This window comes from Mytilus edulis, chromosome 13, assembly GCF_963676685.1.
Source record: "Mytilus edulis chromosome 13, xbMytEdul2.2, whole genome shotgun sequence".
NCBI lineage: Eukaryota > Metazoa > Mollusca > Bivalvia > Mytilida > Mytilidae > Mytilus > Mytilus edulis.
Genome location: NC_092356.1, coordinates 21,550,795 through 21,573,127, shown reverse-complemented (window position 1 = coordinate 21,573,127; position 22,333 = coordinate 21,550,795). Strand labels below are relative to the sequence as shown.

At 32.1% G+C, this 22,333-nt stretch overlaps 1 protein-coding gene across 1 annotated transcript; it reads left to right on the top strand.

The window, feature by feature from the left end:
* On the top strand, nt 1–22,333 carry LOC139500178 (uncharacterized). Its single transcript, XM_071288916.1, has 9 exons — nt 1–738; nt 5,972–6,067; nt 7,062–7,262; nt 8,325–8,627; nt 9,736–9,873; nt 16,885–17,041; nt 19,170–19,452; nt 20,958–21,232; nt 21,759–22,333. Exons 1-9 carry the CDS (start codon nt 1–3, stop codon nt 22,307–22,309), a joined length of 2,742 nt encoding a protein of 913 aa, XP_071145017.1. The 3' UTR covers nt 22,310–22,333.

Here is a 22,333-nt window from a genome sequence, read left to right as displayed (position 1 = left end):
ATGGAAACTGATGCACCAATTACATTTGCTGAAGTAAAACTGGTCATTTCAAACCTTAAAGTAAACAAATCAGCAGGTCCAGATAGAATTGTGAATGAAATACTGAAACACTCACAACCTGTGATAATTAATTCTATTGTAAAAGTTTTTAATTTGATTTTAAAGACAGGTAATTATCCAGATTCTTGGAAATTATCTTTCATGATCCCTTTACATAAAAAAGGTGACAAGTTAGACCCTAATAATTATAGAGGCATTTCTCTTATAAGTAATCTACCAAAAATTTTTAATGCCATATTAAATAATAGGCTAATCAAGATTGTTGACAAACAATTAAGTGATTGTCAGTTTGGTTTCAGAGAAAATCACAGAACAGCTGATAGCATCTTTTTATTAAAGTCCTTGATTAATAAATATTTACATAAAGAGAAAAAAAAGATTTATGCCTGCTTCATAGATCTGAAAAAGGCTTTTGATTCAGTATGGAGAACTGCTTTACTTTATAAATTATGTAAAATGGGAGTTGGCAAGTCTTTTTATAGAGTTATAAAACAACAATACTTAAATACTAAATCATCTTTAAAATATAAAGATTATGTATCAGAATATTTTAATATTGCTAGAGGGGTTAAACAGGGAGACACACTAAGTCCCACTTTATTTAATGTCTTTATAAATGATATTGTAAAAAATTTTGAGGGAAATGATTCAAGTCCCCTTAAACTTATAAATAGTAAGGTAGGATGCCTTCTTTTTGCGGATGATCTTTTAATCCTGTCAGAATCAAAAGAGGGTCTACAAAACAGTTTAAATAACGTTAAATTATATTGTAACAAATGGCAACTCTCTTTGAATACAAACAAAACTAAATCCATGATTTTTAGTCAGTCAAAACATAAAAGTGAAACATCACATATTTACTATGAGAATAAAGCCATAGAGAGTGTAACAGAATATTCATTTTTGGGAATGTTGATAAAATGTAATGGAAATTTATCACAAAGTACTTTAGAGCTGACAAAAAAAGCAAAAAAAGTATTTTTTGCAATAAAATCATATACTAAATCATTGAATAATCTACCTATAAAAGTAGCAAATAATCTTTTTGATTCTTTAGTAAAACCAATTATGACCTATAATTCAGAAGTAACATATTTGGATACATATATTTCTTTTCATCGAGCCAAAAGCAGAGCCTTAACTTCAGGAAAAGAAATTAATCAACTTGATTTTATAGACAAAACCCCTATAGAAAATATGCATCTTAAATTTTGTAAATCTACTCTAGGGATAAGAAAAAATGCATCCAATTTAGGAGCAAGAGTTGAATTAGGAAGATTGCCTATAGAATGTTTTATTAAAACACAAACCCTTTTATATTTAGCTAGACTATATAATAATAATATTAATCCATTGTTAAAGGAAGCTTTTTCTCTAGCACAGTCTCTAGATTTGACAGGAACTTACTCATGGTATACATATGCTAAAAATATTGTTAAAGAGACTAACGTTGACCTTAATATTCTTTCTACTTGTAAGGACATAAAAGATGTAAATAAAATAAAAAACGATATAAAGTTAAAAATGAAAAATAGATATGAAGATTTAATTCAAAATAAATTTCAAAACATCGATGATAAAAGTAAATTTTTTCTCTATAAAAAACTTAAAAAAGATTACAAACTAGAATATTATCTAAATACATCTAATTTTCAGATAAGGAGATTAATCACTAAATTTAGAATAAGTGATCACTCCCTCTTGATTGAAAAGGGGAGATATTTTAAAATCCCAAGAGAGGAACGTCTTTGCCATAAATGTAAAATACTAGAGGATGAGAAACATTTTTTACTATATTGTGAGTATAATAAAACTCTAAGAAATGAATTTTTTCATCACATATGTACAGAAAATAATAACTTTAATAATTTAAATGAAGAAGAAAAAATTCATTATTTACTAAATCCATCATCGCCTTTACAAACAAATAAGTTAGGATCCTTCTTGAAAAAGTCATTAGAACTGAGGGCAGGGGACTCTTAACAACTTGTTTGTTGTTATAAATTTTAATGCTGTTGATATTTTGTATGTTTAATATGTATGTATATATGTTTATTGTGTTTATTGTATTAATATATGTTGGTCACAAACTGTAAAGTTTATATGACAATAAAATATTTGATTTGATTTGATTTGATTTAACTGTTTCACTTTATTTTACTATACTCTAATTATGAAAGGGAAGAAGAGCAGCTGATGACAGTGACAACCTTTTAAAATTAATAAAAAATATAGCCAGTCACAACTTAACTAACTTAAGGATGAAATACTAGACATATAGATCAATAAAAAATGTCAATAATTACTTTAACCAAAAGAAGAGGAGAAAGTGTCACAAAGTTATCAAAAGCCTTTCAAAGTGCAATGACATAATGATTAATAAAGTGAACATGTTTTGGAAACTTTTCTTTGAATTATAAAAAAATGTCCCCTAATTACTGAAATTCAGCTGGAAAAAGTTCGTACGCGTTATGACCTGAGATTTCATTCTTCAATGCAGGTCATGACCTGCATTTTCATCGTCACAGGTTGACAGGTATGCGGTACAGCTAACCAGCAAGCTAACCAAAGATATTACCTTTTGCTACGCACTCAATGGAATCAGCTGTAAAGAAGATACACCAGTGGTAATTGTTGCAAAGTTAAACCAAAACTATCAGGCAACTCCCCGAAAGACATATGTTCAATTACATTTGGTCTAGTAGTTTCAGAGACTGAGAAATTTTGTAAATTAAGTTAACAAAGACGAAATCGGACGACGAGCGCAAAGAGACTCACTTTGCAGGGCCAGGTCAGATGAAAAGAACTCTCTCAAAGTATAACACTAAAGACTAAAGCCGGTCTTAGTACCAGCAGAAAACGAATATGACAGAGCAAAAACATTGAATTAACATTTCACTAGTATAATTATATCAACTAAGAAGACATCAACTGAATATGTACCACTAAATAAACCGTTACATCCAAAATGGAAAGACATAATAACTTAAGTATGGGCGATAACAAAATTAGAACATGGATTCAGTATATAAAAGTTTGAGGGCCAGAAGAAACAGGCCATAGTATGTAAAAAAATAGACCTAAAAATATAAAATGAATTAGCAGCTATCATAGTATTATTCACCAATTTTCAACAATCATCAATACCAGCTTGATACCTGATGAATGGAAAACAGGAGACATTTGTGCATTTCCGCAAATTGAGTATCTCAAACATGCATTCTCTGCAAGATGACGAAGCATATAGTATAGTCCAACATAATGTGTTACCGTCTAGATTATTATAATAATGCTTTACGTTTTAGATGCATGATTCTTTTCTTAGTTGTAAATGGCTTTGAAATAGCTGTCAGTTAACTGCTAGTACTCTCAGATCTGTACTTAGTGTGTTTTTTTTTTTTTTTTTTTTTTTTTTTGTTATTGGGATGTACAAGTACCCGGCCAAGTCCAATTGTATTTGTGTCAATCTGAGGAGTTACGCCATTTCAACAGATTTTTATAGTAAGTTCGTTCTTATGTTGTAATGTTATACCACTGTCCCAGGGTTATGAAAAGCAAGAACACGTTTAGATAATTGATTTAATGTTAAGGTTAAAAAGAAATGCATCGTTTGAATCAACAAACGACGAACGCCAAACTGTAGACGCATTTGCAGCGAGTATATAGTTTGTCAAAGTTTATGCAACTTGCAAAAGAATGTTAGAAACAAAAAATCAAAACATGTGCTCGCTGAACAGTTTGTTTCGTTACTGTTAGAAAGAAATTCGCACCAAATAAAAAAAAATATTTGTCTTTCTTTTCATATTTGTGTGAAATTATGTCAAAAGTTCGAATGAAAAAAAAATATTTGAAAAATCCGCCGGTGCCAAAATTGCAGGATTATCTTCCTTTCCGGAACATCTGAGATCATCCTAGGTTTAGATCATCCCAGGTTTTTACGTGTTGCAAAGTTTTTAGTTCTCTATATTATGTGGACTGCTGTTTGTCTTCTCGTCGGTTACCATTTTTCGCTATGGCTGTGTCGGTTTGTTTTTTTACCTTCGAGTTTGATTGTTCCTTTGGTGTCTTTTGCCTCTCTTTTAAAATGTTACCTCTCCTTATAAAAGGAAAGACACTTACTGTACATGGAGTAATTTTTATGCGGTTAAAAATAATGTTGCCAATATGTATTTGCAGAAGCAGAGTTATGAGAGTTAATCAAATCTGCACACACTTACAGAGAATCGTGTAGCAGTCATGTGTTCTCGTGTATGGCCGAGAAGTGATCGAAGAGTGGTCGAATGAGGCCGAGAAGTGATCGGGTATTGGTCGAGTTGGTCTGGGATAAAATAATTATACAAGTCGCAGTGATATGGAAGCGATCGGGCAATGGTCGAGCTAATCTGGAAATGATCGGACATTAGTCGAGCAAAGGTCGAAATGATCGGTAAATTTTTTGTATTCCGACCAAACTCGATCTCTACACGATCCTTTCCCGATCAAGTCCACCGTTACTCGACGAATTCTCGATCTCTTCTCGAGTGAATTAATGCTTCTCGATCCTTCCTCGAATGTTTTTGACATGTCAAAAACTATCGGGTAGAAATTCAGATCGATGACAAGCAAGGTAGACTAGTTTTCTCGTTTGAATTGTTTTACCTTGTCATTTCGGGGTCTTTGATAGCTGACTATGCGGTATGGGCTTTGCTCATTGTTGAAGGCCGTACGATGACATATAGTTCTTAATTTCTGTGTCATTTTGGTCTCTAGTAAACAGTTGTCTCATTAACAATCATACCGCATCTTCTTTTTTATATTCAAACCAAGTAAGATTGCTTTGGATAAACACCGCAATTTGAATGCCATAATGGTTGCCTAAACGGACCGTCAGAAGTAACAAAGCGGATCTTAACTATTAATTTAATATCAAACAGAAAACAATATATGTGCAGAAAAGATGGTAAACCGCAAACTTATGAGTTGCAAAAATTGGCACACCATATTTTCTCTTTTCCCTCAATTTTCTTTTTCTGTTTTTCTATTTTTTATGTTATAATTAATATTAATGTAATGATAAAGGGTTTTCATGTTTATATTTGGTTAAATATTGGCTTTTTCCATACATACTGTGTATTGTTATATAGAAATTAATTCGAATATGCCTTATTTTGTAAATTACGGATAATATTTACAATGGTAATAATTAAATGGTAATATAAGCTGATCGTGAAAAAGATACCACTACCCCTCGCGGTTCGTGTTAACCTTCTTACAAACCAACACTTAACCATTGCATCTACTTTATAGATTACAACTTGTAGTATTGATTTTCACTTTCTAAAAATATATGAAGGGGCTCTCTTAAGCTAATAAAGATTAAATACAATGTCAATGTGTTTTAAACTTTTGTATTTATGTATAGTTTAAAGAAAGTCAATTTGTCAGATAAGCGAACTAGCAGGGTTTTTTTCACCAGGAAGTAGGTATAAAAATTTAGTGTGTATACTAGTCAAACATCTTGACGTCGTTCATATTCTTTTCTTGAGAGCTTGAAGGTATTGTAAAATTTATTTAAAAATTTAAAAAGTGTAAAAAAGTGTAAAGTGTATAAATCAATGATATACATGTATACACATTCAAGGAGTTTGTACATTTTTAATAAAGGAGATAGTAAGCCGTTTACTAATATTTACATGCATTGTTTAATTATTACCTCATGCAAACCTCCTTTTTTTTTTTATAAAAACTTAAGTTATAAGAGGATACTATAAGCCAAGACTGAATCAAACAAAGTCATCTTGATGAAGCAATGGAAAAAAAAAATCATATTTCAAAGGAAAATTAAACGAACTAAAGGTAGGGAAGCGTTAATGCAAGCAACTCAAATTCGTCCAAAGATGATAGGATGAATGGTTGTTTAACGTCCAATCAGAAAATGCATAGTCAGGACGAGAAAATGAAAATGTTAGTGCGATATGCATATGAACCATCAACACAGTCTACACGATTACATACATTCAGTATGGAGGTAAGTTACCCTACACAGACACATTATTTTAACTTCGAGCTGAACATGCAGTCTTTGCTCTTACTCCTGAATGTCGCGTGCCTAGCGGAGATGCAGCAAATATCAATTCAACAATCCTTGATTGGACCCGACCTGCTACCACGTGGCATTCGATGTGGTTATATTTTCGTTTAAGGATTTGAATAATTCCAAAGCAAACCGTAGTCGATGTATATGTACATGTAGTTAAGTTAGTTTTGTTGTGTTGTACATTTTCGGATCGAGGTGTTAGTTGTTAGCAGTGGCTGTGGTCTGTTGTTCTGTATAGTAATTAAGGGTGGTTTTTGTAATTAGATTTAAATGATATTAAAAAGAGAAATCAGCCTTCTTCTTTAAAAGAGTTCAGCTTAATTTGAAATATAAAAATGAGAATGAAAATTGTGAATGTGTCAAAGGGAAAACAACGCGACCAATGAGCGGGAAACAGCCGCAGGCCACTATAAATGGGTTTTTGGTACAGCGAGAAAATCCCGCACCCGTATAAACGTCATTGTGACGAAAGTATAAATATACTATTTTAGGTGAAAAGCTAAGGAAAGTCCTGAGTTCACGACAATAAAATATAAGCTTTACCGTGAAGTCATTGGCAAAAGGTCTCGTGAATTTTGTATTTTTATAGGACAGACTTCATTGTATTGTATATTAACCTTAATATGTTCATTGCAATAAAGAAATTAGAATGACTATGCTGGTATATTAAAGAAAAATCACTGTAATTTTTATGCCACTACTCAAAATAAAAAAAAAGATACGGAAAAATCTCGTCGCTGGATCCAGTTCTTAAACCTTACATGATCGAAACAGTCAATAGCAGGAAAGCTGCATTCATTAATATAACATTTTATTATAACTATAATAGAATAATAAACAATATGATCAATCTTATATATTTCTATTTATAGACATATTTATTTTTCTTTTAATTTAGTTTTTACTTATGTTTCCACTTATACAGATTAAGATGCTACATGTACCAATCATTTGCCTGTTATTGTTCTCTAAAACAGTATTTGGAAGTGTTCCAATGTCCGAGTTCTTTTCTTTTGGGGAAGATGTAAATGATACCATGCTTTATCCAAACGATGACGGGTCTTCAACGGTTCAGAATATATCAACTACATTTGAGTTCTTCTCTGTACATAGAAAACAGCTCTTTGTAAGTCGTACAACTAAGTTTTTAATTCTGAGGCAATTTTTTAAAATACATGAATATGTTTCACAAAACTGAAGCCAATTTCCAACTATCCGTGTCAGACCAAAGGACGAACATTTTATTAATATAGCATTTATGTTTCACTGTACAACCTCCAATATTACACATAATTCATACAGTATAGGAATTTCTAAAAGGAACTCGCCTAGTCCAGATCAAAAATTCTTCGAATGAGAAAAATGATTGCCTTATAATTCATGTTAAAAATCAAAATAGGAGAGAACAAAAGACATTCAGCAAAGCAACGACAACCATTTAGGCTTAATTTGACAGACATTTATGAAATGTGACGATCATCAATATGTTTGTAAACGCTCAACCCGCCCATCCGCTTGCTCCGCACAGGCAGTTATATCATGACTTATAAAAATCGAGTTCAGAACGTGATTGATATACATAATAGAAGCCAGCTCCTTTATATAACAAACACATACAATTAAAGCAGTCAATAATAAATTGGGTTTTATATACTTCTTTCATACTTCTCTAAATTTATTACACCAAAAGTAAAATCGGCTTCATGCTCAACAGAATAACAGACACTTAATGTGTCACTTTGTTTCACAAATTTCAATTTTTAGTTGTGCATGCAAGAAAACGTACAATATTAATTATAATTCCATGCCGTTTTTAATTACAATGTTAAAAAACTACAATGTATGTAACATTTAGGAGATTTGTGAAAAAAAGTTTTCCGATGAATAATGTCCTTTGAAAGCCAATGTATTAATGTATTTCCTTCTTTTTGTAGTATGTTTTCCACAATACAATTTACATGTGTTAGTAACAATAGAAATATAACGCTAAATATCTTCATTTAAAAAAAATTCAAGCCGACAATACGTACCTACATGTACTTATTTGAAAGTTGGTCAACCATTCTAAGATTTTAAAGATTTTTTGGGACATTGCCTTCAAATTTTAAAACATGTCGGAGCTTTTCGTTTTTCCCATTTTACATAAAGAAATTGTCAGTTTGGTTGATTATAAAAAAAATATTTCTAGGTGAATACAAACGGACTATTATCGTTTTTCCAATCGATAAGAAAATATACATCAGAAGAGTTTCCTAAAATAGGCGAAAGAATAGTACTTGCTCCTTTCTGGGCTGATATAGATACTAGAAGGTGTGGTTCAACATGCAGTATATGGTATAGAGAATCAACAGAGTTAGTCGACATCAGCAAAGCAACCTCAGAGATCCGGTACTTTTTTCCTGTAATGAAGCATTTTAACGCAAGCTGGACTTATATTGCTACTTGGATTAATGTGCCATTCTTCGGAGCCTCATCTTTGGGCATGAACAAGGTATGATCCCATTACGTATTAAGCAAAAGGGCAACCATTGTTAGTTGGGGTTTGGGCGGAATCAAGAAGATTGTTGTAATTAATGTTACAGCACAAAACAATGATTGAATGTTAATGGCCCTTCTCAAGTCACCCCATTAAGAACATCAGATCGTTTTCCCTTCATCTGAAACATTATTACCGTATGATCTCCAAGGAAACATACAATGGAAAGGCTAAGATTTGTTTACAGATGTAATAGGCTTTGAGTCGAATGTTTTGGGTTTTTTTTAATGAACTTCTACCTTTTTTTCTGTTTCTTAATTCAGCAATATTAAGCAATCGATAACTAGTTTTTGATATGACACTTTTGTGCTTAGTTTTACCGTCAAATTTGAAAAATGACTGATCTCTTTTTTTAATGATGAAATAATAAAAATATTTACAACAGAATACAAACAGCATTTGATTCAAACTTTGATGACTAATACTATTGGTATTCATAAAAAGAAAAACGCATTGCAATCATTTCATCCGTAACAAAGTTGACAAAAGTTACTTCTTGTTGATCAATGGTCAACAAATTAAAAAAACCGGATAGATAAGATACGTGCTCAACTTGAGGTAACTTCTGTCAATTTTGTAACAGATGAAATGATTAAAATGTGTTTGAGGAACAGGGAAGAATTCTTAGAAACTTCTGGAAGAACTAACGTTGTAAAAGCAGCCTAAACAACAGCTCAAGACAGACTAAAGCTGTACAGATATTTAGACATGCTAAGAGATCGCGTATTATATGCTGATACAGATTCTGTAATATTTACAGCTAAACAGGGCGAATGGGAACTTTTTACCTGAAGAGACCGGGATTACTACTAGTATCTACTGGGGTACAGAAATGAAATCCCCTAGATCTAAGTCTCTTGCAGGGAAAGGTTGATATCCCTTCCAATCATTCACAGTCCAAAATCTCCTGCTCACTGTTTTGCAAATAAAACTTCTTACACTCACTTTGTTCATTGTTAAATTTGCTATCCCCATTAATATAATGAAATATTTGCCACTGGACGTTTAAAAAGGAAGAAAAAGTTTTTGAACTTATTAGTTGTCTTTTGGTTTTTTTCTTCAGAGAAATACGTTTCAAGCTGTTTTAATTACAGACAACAAAAGTACATTTGTAATTTACAACTACAATAAGATAGAATGGACCACAGGGACGTCTAGTCAAGGCAATGCTGATACCGGACTTGATGGAATACCTGCTCAGGTATAGTAAGTTTTATCTGATAGAAGTTTTAAACTATTCGACAAGTGAAAATTCTGTAGCCACGAAAAAAAACTTGTATATAGTACAAATTACAATTTAAGGATGTTTGCTTGTCATGTTTTGGAATTTTTGTCAGATTTTCGAAATCCTCTGGTTTTATCCATTTGAATGCCTTAAAAATGTTTGCCCACGGACCCCCATTTTGCTTTATATAACTCTTTTACATATAAGCCATTTGTAAAAGTCTTATAAAATCTTATTTTTTAATAGTTTTTGTGAACTTTAACTGGTAAATGATAAAGCTATGAAAAATCAAGAGAGAACATTTTCCCGCCAAAATTCCAATGGCTAATATTTCGAAAACAAGCACATTGACCCCTATATTTTTTTTTTTTTTGATTCCTCAATTAATCCCCTATCAATATATACTAGAGTTATGGAAATCTATTTAATTTGAAACTGAGTAGCAAACTTCCTAAATACAAATGTAGTAAAGACCAACTTTGTGACAGGAAAGAACAGTTAGTCTTTATCTTAATATAAATTATTTAGCATTAAAAAGAAAGCCAAAATCCAATAACTTTATTCAGTTGCTTGTATAATCTATTGGTGTGGTTATTCAAGGATATAATAGAATGCTAAAGCAATGTGAAATTTTGTTTCTCATCGCATACCAAGTAATTCCCTCTAGACGTACTACAAAAATCGTTCATCATATTTACATTCGATTTGGTACCAAGCGAAATGAAAATCTCACCCTGAAAAATGTTCAGTATAACTGCTTTGTTTTGATTTATTTTTGTTTTGGTGTTGTCCTTTTTCTAATGATATAAACACAATTATTGAAGTTTTGTCCTGAAATTTCCTATTTTCTTCAACAAAATTTGTCAAAATAAGATAAGAAACACCGATTACGAATTGTTCAATTGCAAGTGAATAATTGACCTCATTGAGTCTGTATTCATGTGACCATCAATTTAATAAAATGATATTTTTTTCACCACAGCGAGACGCATTGCAGGGTACATAAAATATCGCATGTTTATTTCTTTGTCTGTCCTTCCGGTCCTGCTGGTTAATTAGGTTTTTCACGTGACTGTACAATTCTTGCTAAATTTCTATAAAAGTGATATCGTATGGACACGTTGGAAAATCAGTGCATATCAACTATTCTTTAAAAGAATTATGCCAGGAAATATTAATTATATTAGAAATTGCATGGTATTTGTTGTTATTCCGTCATTTCTCCAATATATTTGTAAAAATAAAATGAACAAAATAAACAGCTGCGCTACGAGCGCATGATACGCCCGTCGTCTTATAAAAGAAACCATAATACATGTTTTTTAAACAACATGGGGTTGTACAGGAAGTCATGCTAAGTATACTCATTCCTTATTCTTGCGTAAAATGAAGTTTATATCACAACCTGTTTTCTGTGATACCAAATTGAAGCTCAATAAAAATTCAAGAACTCAAAAATGAATTAAAGAATCATCACAAAAAAGTATACAGATCTTAAGACTAATTTAACTAACGAGTATGTGAAATTTTATGCAATAATTATAAATAGTTTCTGAGATACGGCACGACATGTGAAAAAAACTCAATAACTCTTAAATTAAATTTGAATCATCCTCAAAAAGTATACAGATCTTCAGATTAATATAACTGAGAAGTGTGTAAAGTTTTAAGCAATAATCATTAATCGTTTTTTAGATACGGCGCGAACTGTGAAAAAAACACCCCCCTGTTTTAGTTATAAAGTCCTGTAACTCAAAAAGTTCACCAAAAAGCTTACAGATCGTTTGACCATCAGGAAAACATCATGTTAAGTTTAATGAAATTAGGATATTAAAGAACCTTATTGAGCGCGCTCACATACCCACGTCCCAACATTGTCACTGGAAAAAAAAATAACTGTATTAAAAAAATTGTATAAGAAAAAAAAATGAATCACAATTTCCTGTCAATATGCACATCTGCATAGTATGTCCTTATTATGTAAACAGGTTTCATGAAATTCTGTTGTGTGGTTTCAGAGGAGTTGCAGTAGTATCATTGAAGCAAATTAGTTCAAAGGGGTGTAACTCTAGAAAAAAAATGTAATTTCCTGTCCATATGCACATCTACGTATGTCCTTACTATCCAACAAGGTTTCATGAAATTCTTATGTGTGGTTTGAGAGGAGTTGCGAGGACAAGAAACAACTGACGGACTGACGGACAGACAGACAGACGGGTCAACACATTATACCCTCAGCAACTTCGTTGCGTAAGGTATAAATATGCTGTAACAAAGTAACGACGGACAGACGGACGCCGGACATTTGTATACCATATTACATCCTGTCAAAATTTTTACGGGCGTATAAAAATATTGGCTATTGCCTTTTCTTAGATAAAGTACGTGCTATGTGGAGGAAATAGGAACTTTGATCTTTTATTAAAGTTGTATATTGTTAATATTAGCGGCATACCATTATTTTTTTAACATAAATAAATTGAATAAATTGTTCAGTTAGGAAGTTTACTTCTTGGTGTAACTAAATTTTCGGTATTAGTTTTTAATATCATTGGTTTTCTGTGCTGTAATAAAATGACAGAACATCGATCCGGACCAAATCATAGATGATAAAGGATAATAAAATGATAATTGGCATGCATTATATTAGTAAGACCAAAATGGTCAGTCGTCTTGAGATTGCTCAGTGACGCTCACTATAAAATATTTGTTGAAAATCTCACAGAAACAGTAATGTGTTTTATTTCTTATGATTTTATTCTCTGTTAGAATCAAATGCACTAATATTAATGGTGTAGACGTTAGCATTAGAATTAGAAATTGGAGCATCGTAAAATCCACAATACATTTCTTATTACGGAAATTACACGCATTACGTCCCGCGAAAAGTGACGTTTTGCGGGAATTCAAACGCTTAACGTCGCGCCAAGAGTTAACTTCCTTGAAACTGTATCGGATGCGTGTTCAGTTATCAACAGGAAAAGAATGTTAAATTTGAAAATGAAACAAGATTAAACCATTTGAATGAAAGAGGGGCGAAAGATACCTGAGTGACATCAAAATTTATCATGACTAAAAAAGAAAGAAAAACAAACAGACAAATAATAGAACACAACATAGAAAACTAAAGAATTAGCAACACGAACCCCTCAAAAACTGTAGGTGATATCAGGTGCTCCGGAAATGTAGACAGATGCTGCTCCACATGTGGCAACTGTCATGTTGCTTATGTAATTGCAAATCCGGTTAATAGTCTAATTCGGTAGGTCACTGTCGGGAAAAGGGAACGGGATTGTAGTTACGACATAAGGAACATATCCGATGTCATCTGTGAAAAGAATATTCCATAATGGTCAACACACTTGTAATGGTGTCCGTAAATTTACGATAGGGGGCTACAATTTCAGCACTTTGTACTCTTGGTTTAATAGATTCCTTGTGAGCAGCAATCCTCTATATCGGAAATGCAAGGCCGGGAATATCGTATCAATTGGAAGATATATATGTATCTTACCTCCTATACATTGCTAGCTATATGATTGGTTAAAGCATCCGCCTGGAGACAGCATATATTCCATATTAGGTAAGAATGGAGGCGGGGCTTATTTCAAACACGGTTAGTAGTGGTGTTACGTCCCTTTATAAAAACAAAACGGTACTGAGAAAAAATCTTAAAGGTTTCAATAGACGAAGACATTGATGATTACGATGGAAATAAATTCATAAAACACATTTAAATTTTGGGTCCTCAATGGTCTTCAACTTTGTACTTGTTTGGCTTAATAACTTTTTTAAAGATTGGAGGAGTCCTTTTCATTTTTCATACCAAGTTGTGTAGGTGAGTGAGACTTAAACAGACTCATCTGATATACATTACAGCAATTAAGGACTGATCAGAAAATTGGACTATAAAAACTGAAAAATCTAAACACTATTTTTTCTCAGTAATTTAACATGTTTAAGACTTTCAGTTCGATTTGGCCGTTTCAGTCTGATTATTTGTAACTAGTGACAAGTTTTACGTCGTCACTTCGAAAACATTTTTCTGCTTAAAGTTTAATTTAAAATAACTTAAATATTTGTCTCGTAATTGTATGACTTGAAACTCAATAATTGTTAGATACATCGAGGAAAATAGATACACTAAACAATTATGATATATAATCTATAAAAAAGAGTGAAAAAATGGATTCAGAAAAGAAAATGAACTTATAAACAAACTAAAATGTCAAATGTCAGGATCATCACTTATGGAATTCTGCACATCACTTTCAGTTGATCACAAGAAAGTCCAGTATCGTTGCAATTGGTAATACTCGGTGTTTCCTCGCAGACCATGCAAGCTTTTAATACCATATGTACAACAGATTAAAGGTTACAAATAATTTACTCAGTAGCTGTAAGGGGTGGGAGTCTGTGATTGGATCCTTCCTTTTTTTTCGGAAAAATAGAAAATTACGTGAATATTACGGAAAAGGAGACCACAGTTTTTTTTTCTTCTAGAACCCCTCTTTTTGAAATGTCTGGATCCGCACCTGTAATAAATCTACCACGCAAGTACCACGGGTTTGCTATATTATCCAAGTTTGCTGTAGTCTGGATTATCATGAAGCAGATATAGTCTGATAACTTCCCGAATTAAAACAATAGAAACTGAACTATCACTATAGGAAACGATAGAAATGTATGTCGTATATTTACAATTCGATGAATCGTTCTAAAAGTTATTTTTAAATACTGATTTCTTGCTATTGATGTATTACTCTCGATTGGTCCAATAATCTAAAAATCAAATCACGCTTCGTTGACATAAATTGTTAAGATATTATTACCCATTCTGCGTACTGTATCTCGCTTTGGATAACTTACATGTCGCCTTGAATTTGTTTTGTCGACACGACAACATTTTCTCTACCCGCGACAACATTTTTTTCAGAGTAATTACCTTTCCCCAGCGATGCTACTAAAGGTAATAGTAACACAATGGTACCGGCAATCCCTCTGCCTGTCCGTCGGACCGTCCGTTTGTAACACTATTGAATCTGCATCCTTTAAGGGATTCTAAAAATGGCAAATTTATCACACCGAGATATGTCACGTTTTTTTTTCACTTGCCATGATGAACTTCCCAGATAATTTTTCAAACTGCTTTTCTTGGTGGATCATGGAACACACAACACAGATCATTCATTTAAAAAAAAAAAGAAAAGCTGAGTTTTCATTAAGACAACAAAATATGTTGCCTTTTCGTATGTTCAGATGTAAGACAATTGTAAACTCTTACTCGTGGAATACGCTATTTTAATTAGATTTGAACTAAATGGAGAAAGGGAGACAAACACAATTTTAAAACGACCAAGTTAAGGTGTATAACCAACGTCAAAATGTACAATTTTTGATTAATTTACAAGTTAAATGGTCAACGGGAGATAACAATGACCATTTTTTTTAATTGTTAAGTAATGTTACGTTTAAGTACGTCAAAAACCTAAAATTCTCTATGAAGACGAAACGCGCGTCATAATCCTGGTAACTTTGATAACTTATTAAACCTTACAAATTGTTATTGTTGGCATCTGTTTTTGTAGGATCAATGGAAGTAGTTTCTTTATGCTAACAGTATCGAAGAATTGCTCATTTAAATAGGTCACTTGTCTAAATTTCACATGTTAAGATAGTCGTTAAGATAAATTCGTTACATAGTGTGCTAATGAAGTATACGGTATATATGGGATCAGATTCGCTGTCACCCCATATGGAATTTACTGACCCCATATCTAACGTTTAGGTCACTAGCACACTATGTAACTAATAATACTCCGTATGCAGGCGCTGCAGGAATGTTGCTACATAGAAATGGAAAGTTCACAATTGGGACGTTGAATCATCTTTTTTTTGTCGTAAAGTTTTGTTTTCAACCGACCCTCATTGTCAATTTCTATATGTAAGTCAAGATATGAGGCAGATTTAACTGGATTTGTTGTATCCTTTATTTCTAATTCGGTGCGTTCAACATAGTCACCAAATATGAATAATTCAGTAAGAGAACACCGTCTTTATAGGGGAAAGTAAACATGAAGGATATTGAATCGATCAAAAAACACTCATTCTTATACAGTTAAAAACGAAGATTAACATAAATTTTAACCTATAATACGAAAACAAACAAACCTAGGAAACTAAAAACTCGCTATTTTCTTATATCTATATTCATGTTTATATCGTCGGCAGTCTTTTGATGTTACCTCGAAAATTTATTAGATGACGGCTAGAAAAAATACGCACGAAATTCTGATATATATTATCTAGCCTATGTATATTGGTTTTTTTTTAGACTTCTGTAATTTGGATACACGTTTTGTATGTTATAAGTCAAATATGAAAATTTTAGTCAAATCGGTGAACATGAACTTGACAGCGTATGTCCCTTTAAATTATGAGCTATTATATATATTTTCTCTAATTCTATGGAAATATATCCCTTTCCGAACCAATTGTATAAAAAAAAATTAATCAACATGTGGTTGCAAGTGATCTCAGAAGATGATTGGCTGAGTCAAAGGGTCAAAACCTTTCTCAGCTCCATGAATTGATCAAAATGTTCTAACAGGTGTTAATGAAATTGATAACTTCGTGGAAAGTGGAAGGCACTCGAAGGGGATTTTCGTTTAGAAAAGAAGAAAAGAAGAAATATTATCTAATCATTAGAGAAACAGATAATTACATAGTAACGCGTGGATTATCGGATTTATCCAATCGAGATAGTTAAATTATCAATTTTAAAGTCCGAGCCTCGTTTATCAATGTAAAAATCTATATATATCTGCTGATGAAAAAATATATTACATCATACTTTCTATTGTAGGTCAATCTTTTTTTAGGGAAACAAAATGTGAAATAGCATGAAAAAATTATTTTGAAAATATTAAATCCTTTTTTCTTTGTTAATAAATGTACATGTATGTATATATTTAATTTTCCTCTCAGGTTGGATTCAATATGGGTGACGAAATTCACTATTATTCTGTAGAAGGTTCACGACAATCCGAAATTATCAATTTACCTCATCTATCAAACGTCAAATATCCAGGAAAATTTGTATTCCGGGTTGATTTGCAAGACATAGAATCTGCACCAACACCAGGTATTATATCTTGTAGGCAAATAATTTTTAGACGATAAAATAGTACTAATAGCATTTTTAATAACTCCTATAAATCCTATAACGACGAACACATATATAACGGACATAAAATACACACCCAAAGGCACTGTCGTTTTTATTGGATAAAGTTTAAAGTAAATCTTACAAAGATTTTTTTTCTCCAAAAATTAAAATTCTATAGCTCTTAGTTTTGAAAAAAAAACAAATTCGTAAGAAAGTACACAGACACTGTAAGAATTGTCCTAAATTAGAGGTTGAAGTAAGCTGCTTAAGGTAAATAGATATACTTGAACTTGAGTAAGTGCAAATCTCTTTGACAACAGAACAAAGGGCAACGTCATAACACTAATTTTCATTTACTTTTACATGTACCACATATTTGGAATTTGGGATCCGCAATGCTCTTCAACTTTTTACTTGTTTGGCTTTATAATTATTTTTATCTAAGCGTCACTTATGTAGACGCAACGCGCGTCTGGCGTATTAAATCATAAGCCTGGTACCTTTGATAACTATTTACACCACTAGATCGGTGCCACTGCTGGTGGACATTTCGTCCCCGAGGGTATCACAAGCCCAGTAGTCAGCACTTTGCTGTTGACATGATTATCAATTGATGGTCATTTTTTTATAAATATCCTGTTTACAATAATGAATTTTTCGAAACACTAAGGAATTTCTCATCCCAGGCATAGACTACATTAGCCTCATTTGGCACAACTTTTTCTGAATTGTTGAAGCTCAATGCTCTTTAACTTTGTACTTGTTTGTCTCTTTAATAACTATTTTGATCTGAGTCTGACTGATAAGTCTTGTGTAGACTAAACGCGCGTCTGACGTATTAAATTATAAACCTGGTATCTTTGATAACTATGTGCAACTACTAGTAAACGGTTTTTCTTCAAATGTAGCATCTGACTTGCATATCACGTCTTGGTATTTGCATATTTTCGTTGTTAAAATCCCCAAAGTATAAATCATAATGTAATATATTTATCATGTTTTGAACGGATCATGTTCTGCTTTGTTAAGGCAATTGTGGGTTTTTGTGCTGTAAGTACTAGGTTGATGGTTTTAATAACTATAGCATTGAGCGTACTGACACATTCTTATTCCATTCATTACATCGTTCTTAACTTGATGATCTCATATAAATAGACAGCTAAAATGAAAAAAAAAGCGTTTACAAAATTACATGACAGTGAAGATTGTTTTTACTAATTTCTATTTAAGATTGCCGATTTTCTTAGAGCTCTAGTATCCTTAGAAATCGACATAACTTTAAGCTGCGTACGTATATAATACGTATGTGATAACCATTTAAATGTTAATAATCGGAGACACTAATTTGTCTTTCTTTGACCAAAACAAAATAATATATTGGGTGTAAAGTAGACGATCATTTCGACAGGTGGTAGGAAGATTTTTTTCCGGATTGATCAATTGGTTTCTGTTTATTTTGCTCGGCATAATTTTTGCACACATTTGTTTTCTGTAGAGTTTGTGCCAAGTCATTTATTTTAAGACGTTCCTACCAGGCTAAGATATTCATTTTCAAAATTGTCATTTCCCACTCCCTCACACCCCCTCAATAGCTAGTTAAGAATAAAGTTATACAAAAGATGAACCATTTTAAAAAGTGTCGAAGTACTGTGAATATTAGTTCAAAAGAATAGCAAGCTTATTTCAGTTAGCACATCTGAACCTACAATTAAGCAATTCATTTCTATTTTACCGATTATGTCTGTTTTGTTCACGCATCGTTGTAAAAATAACGGAATTTGATGCGACTGTCATAAAAGTGAGAGGTTTAGCGTTATACAACCAGGTTCAATCCATTATTTTCTACATTTGAAAATGCCTGTACCAAGTCAGGAACTTGACAGTGGTTGTCCATGCGTTTAATGTGTTTTATCCTTTGATTTTGACATTTGATTACTCAATAGGGACTTTCCGTTTTAAATTTTCTTCGGAGTTCAGTATTTTTGTGATTTTACTTTTTTCTATTAATCATTTCATCAATCAACACGGAGATAACAGCTATCAAAAAATGTATCTACTGAAAATAAAGGTGTAATATTTATAATACGTATCCTCTTTTTTGTAGATGCTGATCAATGCTTTCTCAAGGCAGCAGATATTTTATTCGTTGTGGATTTATCCTTCAGTTTAGACATAAATGATTTGAAAAACTTAATATCTGATGTTGTATTAAAGCTGCCAATTAATGCTATGGAATGTCAGATTGCAATGAAATCTTTTTCAACATCAGCAAAAACAGAATTTCGTTTCAAAGACCATAAAACCAAAAATGAAATCCTTGGTCATATTGCTAAAATGAGCACAGCAAAAGGAGTTTCAAATCTAAAGGATGCATTGAGTTCTACCACGTAAGTTTGTGAAGAATTAATATGTGTATAATGTGCTAACTACTACATTCATAAAACAGTAAATGTATTACAAAACATACATAATTCTATGGGTTTTTTAGTATGAGTGTTTCCGATGAAGATAAACGAAATTTGTTTAGTGTTATTTTCATTAACTCTAGCAATTTCCGGTGGTCGATATTCTTTGTTGTTGATTTAAGTTCTTTTTAACTTAGTCCAAATAATTATGACGTCTAGGAAGGCTATTGTATAGTTTTGTCTTTGACACCTTGCATCGCAGAAAAGCGTCAAAGCAAAATTTTATAAGAGCCTTCCAAGACGTCATAATTATTTGGACTAATTTTGACTTTGCCTTCATTTAAATGTAATACACAGAAATGATAAAATTTCAATATCTTTTCGAACTTAAGCCTAGTTTATAAGTTAAATATCAGTGTTATCTTAAAACTCAAATTGACCGCTTCAAAGAATCAAAGTTGTATATACAGTAGTATAGCGGTGTTCAAAAGTCACAAATCAATTTAGAAAAAAAAATCCGGGTTACAAATTAAACCATAACCGAGGGAAACACATCAATTATAAGAGGAAAACAAAGGAACAACGGGAACATCGAAGTGTAAAACCGTATTAGCATAAATATAAAATGATAAAGAGATGAGGTATGACTGACAAGGAGATAACTATCTGCCAGAGTCTAAATAAGCCACTGTACAGCAATCAATAAAGCATGTATAGACTACAAAAGGTATGACAAAAAAGTCAAAATAATTTGATATAGAAATTTCTATAGCAATTTTATTTTACTGTCTAGCATCAATGTTAACCAAGCATATTTATCATTAGTCAAATGAGTTAAGGTTAAGTAAGATAATTTGAATTCGAGACGATAAATTCAATCACGTCATAATGACGTTACATTGGTGACCTATCGAAGCAAGCTGTTACGCTGTTTCATCTTCGGAATAAAAATATATGAAAATGAAACAAGAAAGACGAGAACCTTGCGTAAATAAAATCATTGGCACTCAAGTATCAAGAGGATTAATGTTGTTTAAGGGTTGGAGGGATCATATACTTTAATTTGGGAAAGTTTACAGAACTTTGAACGAATCAAGTGTCACTTTTATCAAGGATTTGATACAAATGCTTGCTTTTATGGATTCATTTGTAGAGTTTTATTTTTCAAAATGTTTCAAAATAACAAAAGTCTCAAGTGGAATTCTCGGTGACAAACAAAATTCGTTCTTCATGTTGAAACCTTAATTTTATTGTAACACTATATTCTAGGATAATGTAAATGATATTGTATCTTATTCCGAACGGCGTATACTGACTACAAGGCTGTTATATCAATGTACAGAAAATATCGTACCCGTTGAACAAATAATGATCATCGGTGTGTATCTTGTATTGAACAATAATCCCCAAATAAAAATTTGTGACTAAATCATGACACTGCTTTACAATGTTGAATACAAAATTATTTCTTATTTTCTTATTGACAGGCAAATGTTCTCTTATAACGACGGTTCCAGATTGTATGCTACTCGTTTTATTATAATATTCACTGATGGTATGGCTGCAAGTAGAGAACTTAAAACTCAAGCAGATCATTTACGAAGTTTTTCAAATATGATAGTTGCTACTGTTGGAATTGGTTCGTCCGTAAAACATGATCATCTGGAACTTATTTCTTCAGACTTCAACTCAATACTTCGCCCATCAGCAAATAGTTTTTGGAATTATCTACAATCGTCCCTGGCTGTTCCTGGATGTCTTGGTTAGTATCATAATTTGACATTGTTTCCCTAATATTTTTATTAGCTTGTAAAGATGCTTCATATCTACCAATTGTATGTGCATGCGTTTGTGCTATTTGTTGTACTGATGTTTACACATTAAATATGTATTGATTTTGAATGAGAAACCTAATTTATACCCAAAAAGGTCATACCTAAATAACTGAAATGCACCATATGGTGATTTCGAAAAAGGCACAGAAAATAATTTTCTAAATGTTTTAACCTCACAGAGTTGATGAACTTTTCTGATATTTAAATATTGGTTTAACAACTATAGCATATACAAAGAATCCATGAAAGCAATATTATTTTTCCTTTTGAATCGCTATTAAGATGTATAAAGTTTATTTTAGGATCTACGAAATCCACCAATCAACCACTCATGTTATATATAATTGTGTATACTTTAGTTATATTTTGGTATTTTTAAATGTCAAATATATGGTACAAACTCTTTAAATTAAATATGTATTTGACACTAAGAATATTGTATCTACGTTTTAGCCTGTAAAGTGGATTTTGGTGGTGAGATACGCATTCTGCTTGAGAATTCAGGATCCATAACACATGAAGTCTTCAAAGAAGGAAGACAGTTCATTTATACTTTGATCGAAGAACTCACTTCTTTCAATTTATCGAATGTAAATTCATCAGTGGATATATTCAGTGACAAAGTAACAGAAGCAGTTCTGTTACAAAATATTTCTGGAATGGACTATAAACTCGGTGGACTTTCCATTGTCGAACACACTGAAAATAAAGTCAACCAATCATTGCTAGTACAGCACGTCAAAGATATCGGGATTACTTCATCGTCGAATACTTTCATTATATTTATATCGAATGGCTACTTCCTGGATTCTCATTTAATAGAAAAACTAAAACACTCAGTAAATGAGACATCAATCATAGTATCTGTGGGAATCGGTGAAGACAACAATTGGGACTATGTAGAAGATTTGGCAACCTATGGCTATTTTGTCTATTCTAGTGAAGATGCACATCTTCTAGCACGTTATCTACAAAAGGAAATGAAAACAACGACATGCACATAAATTGCATTAAGCTAATTCATTACA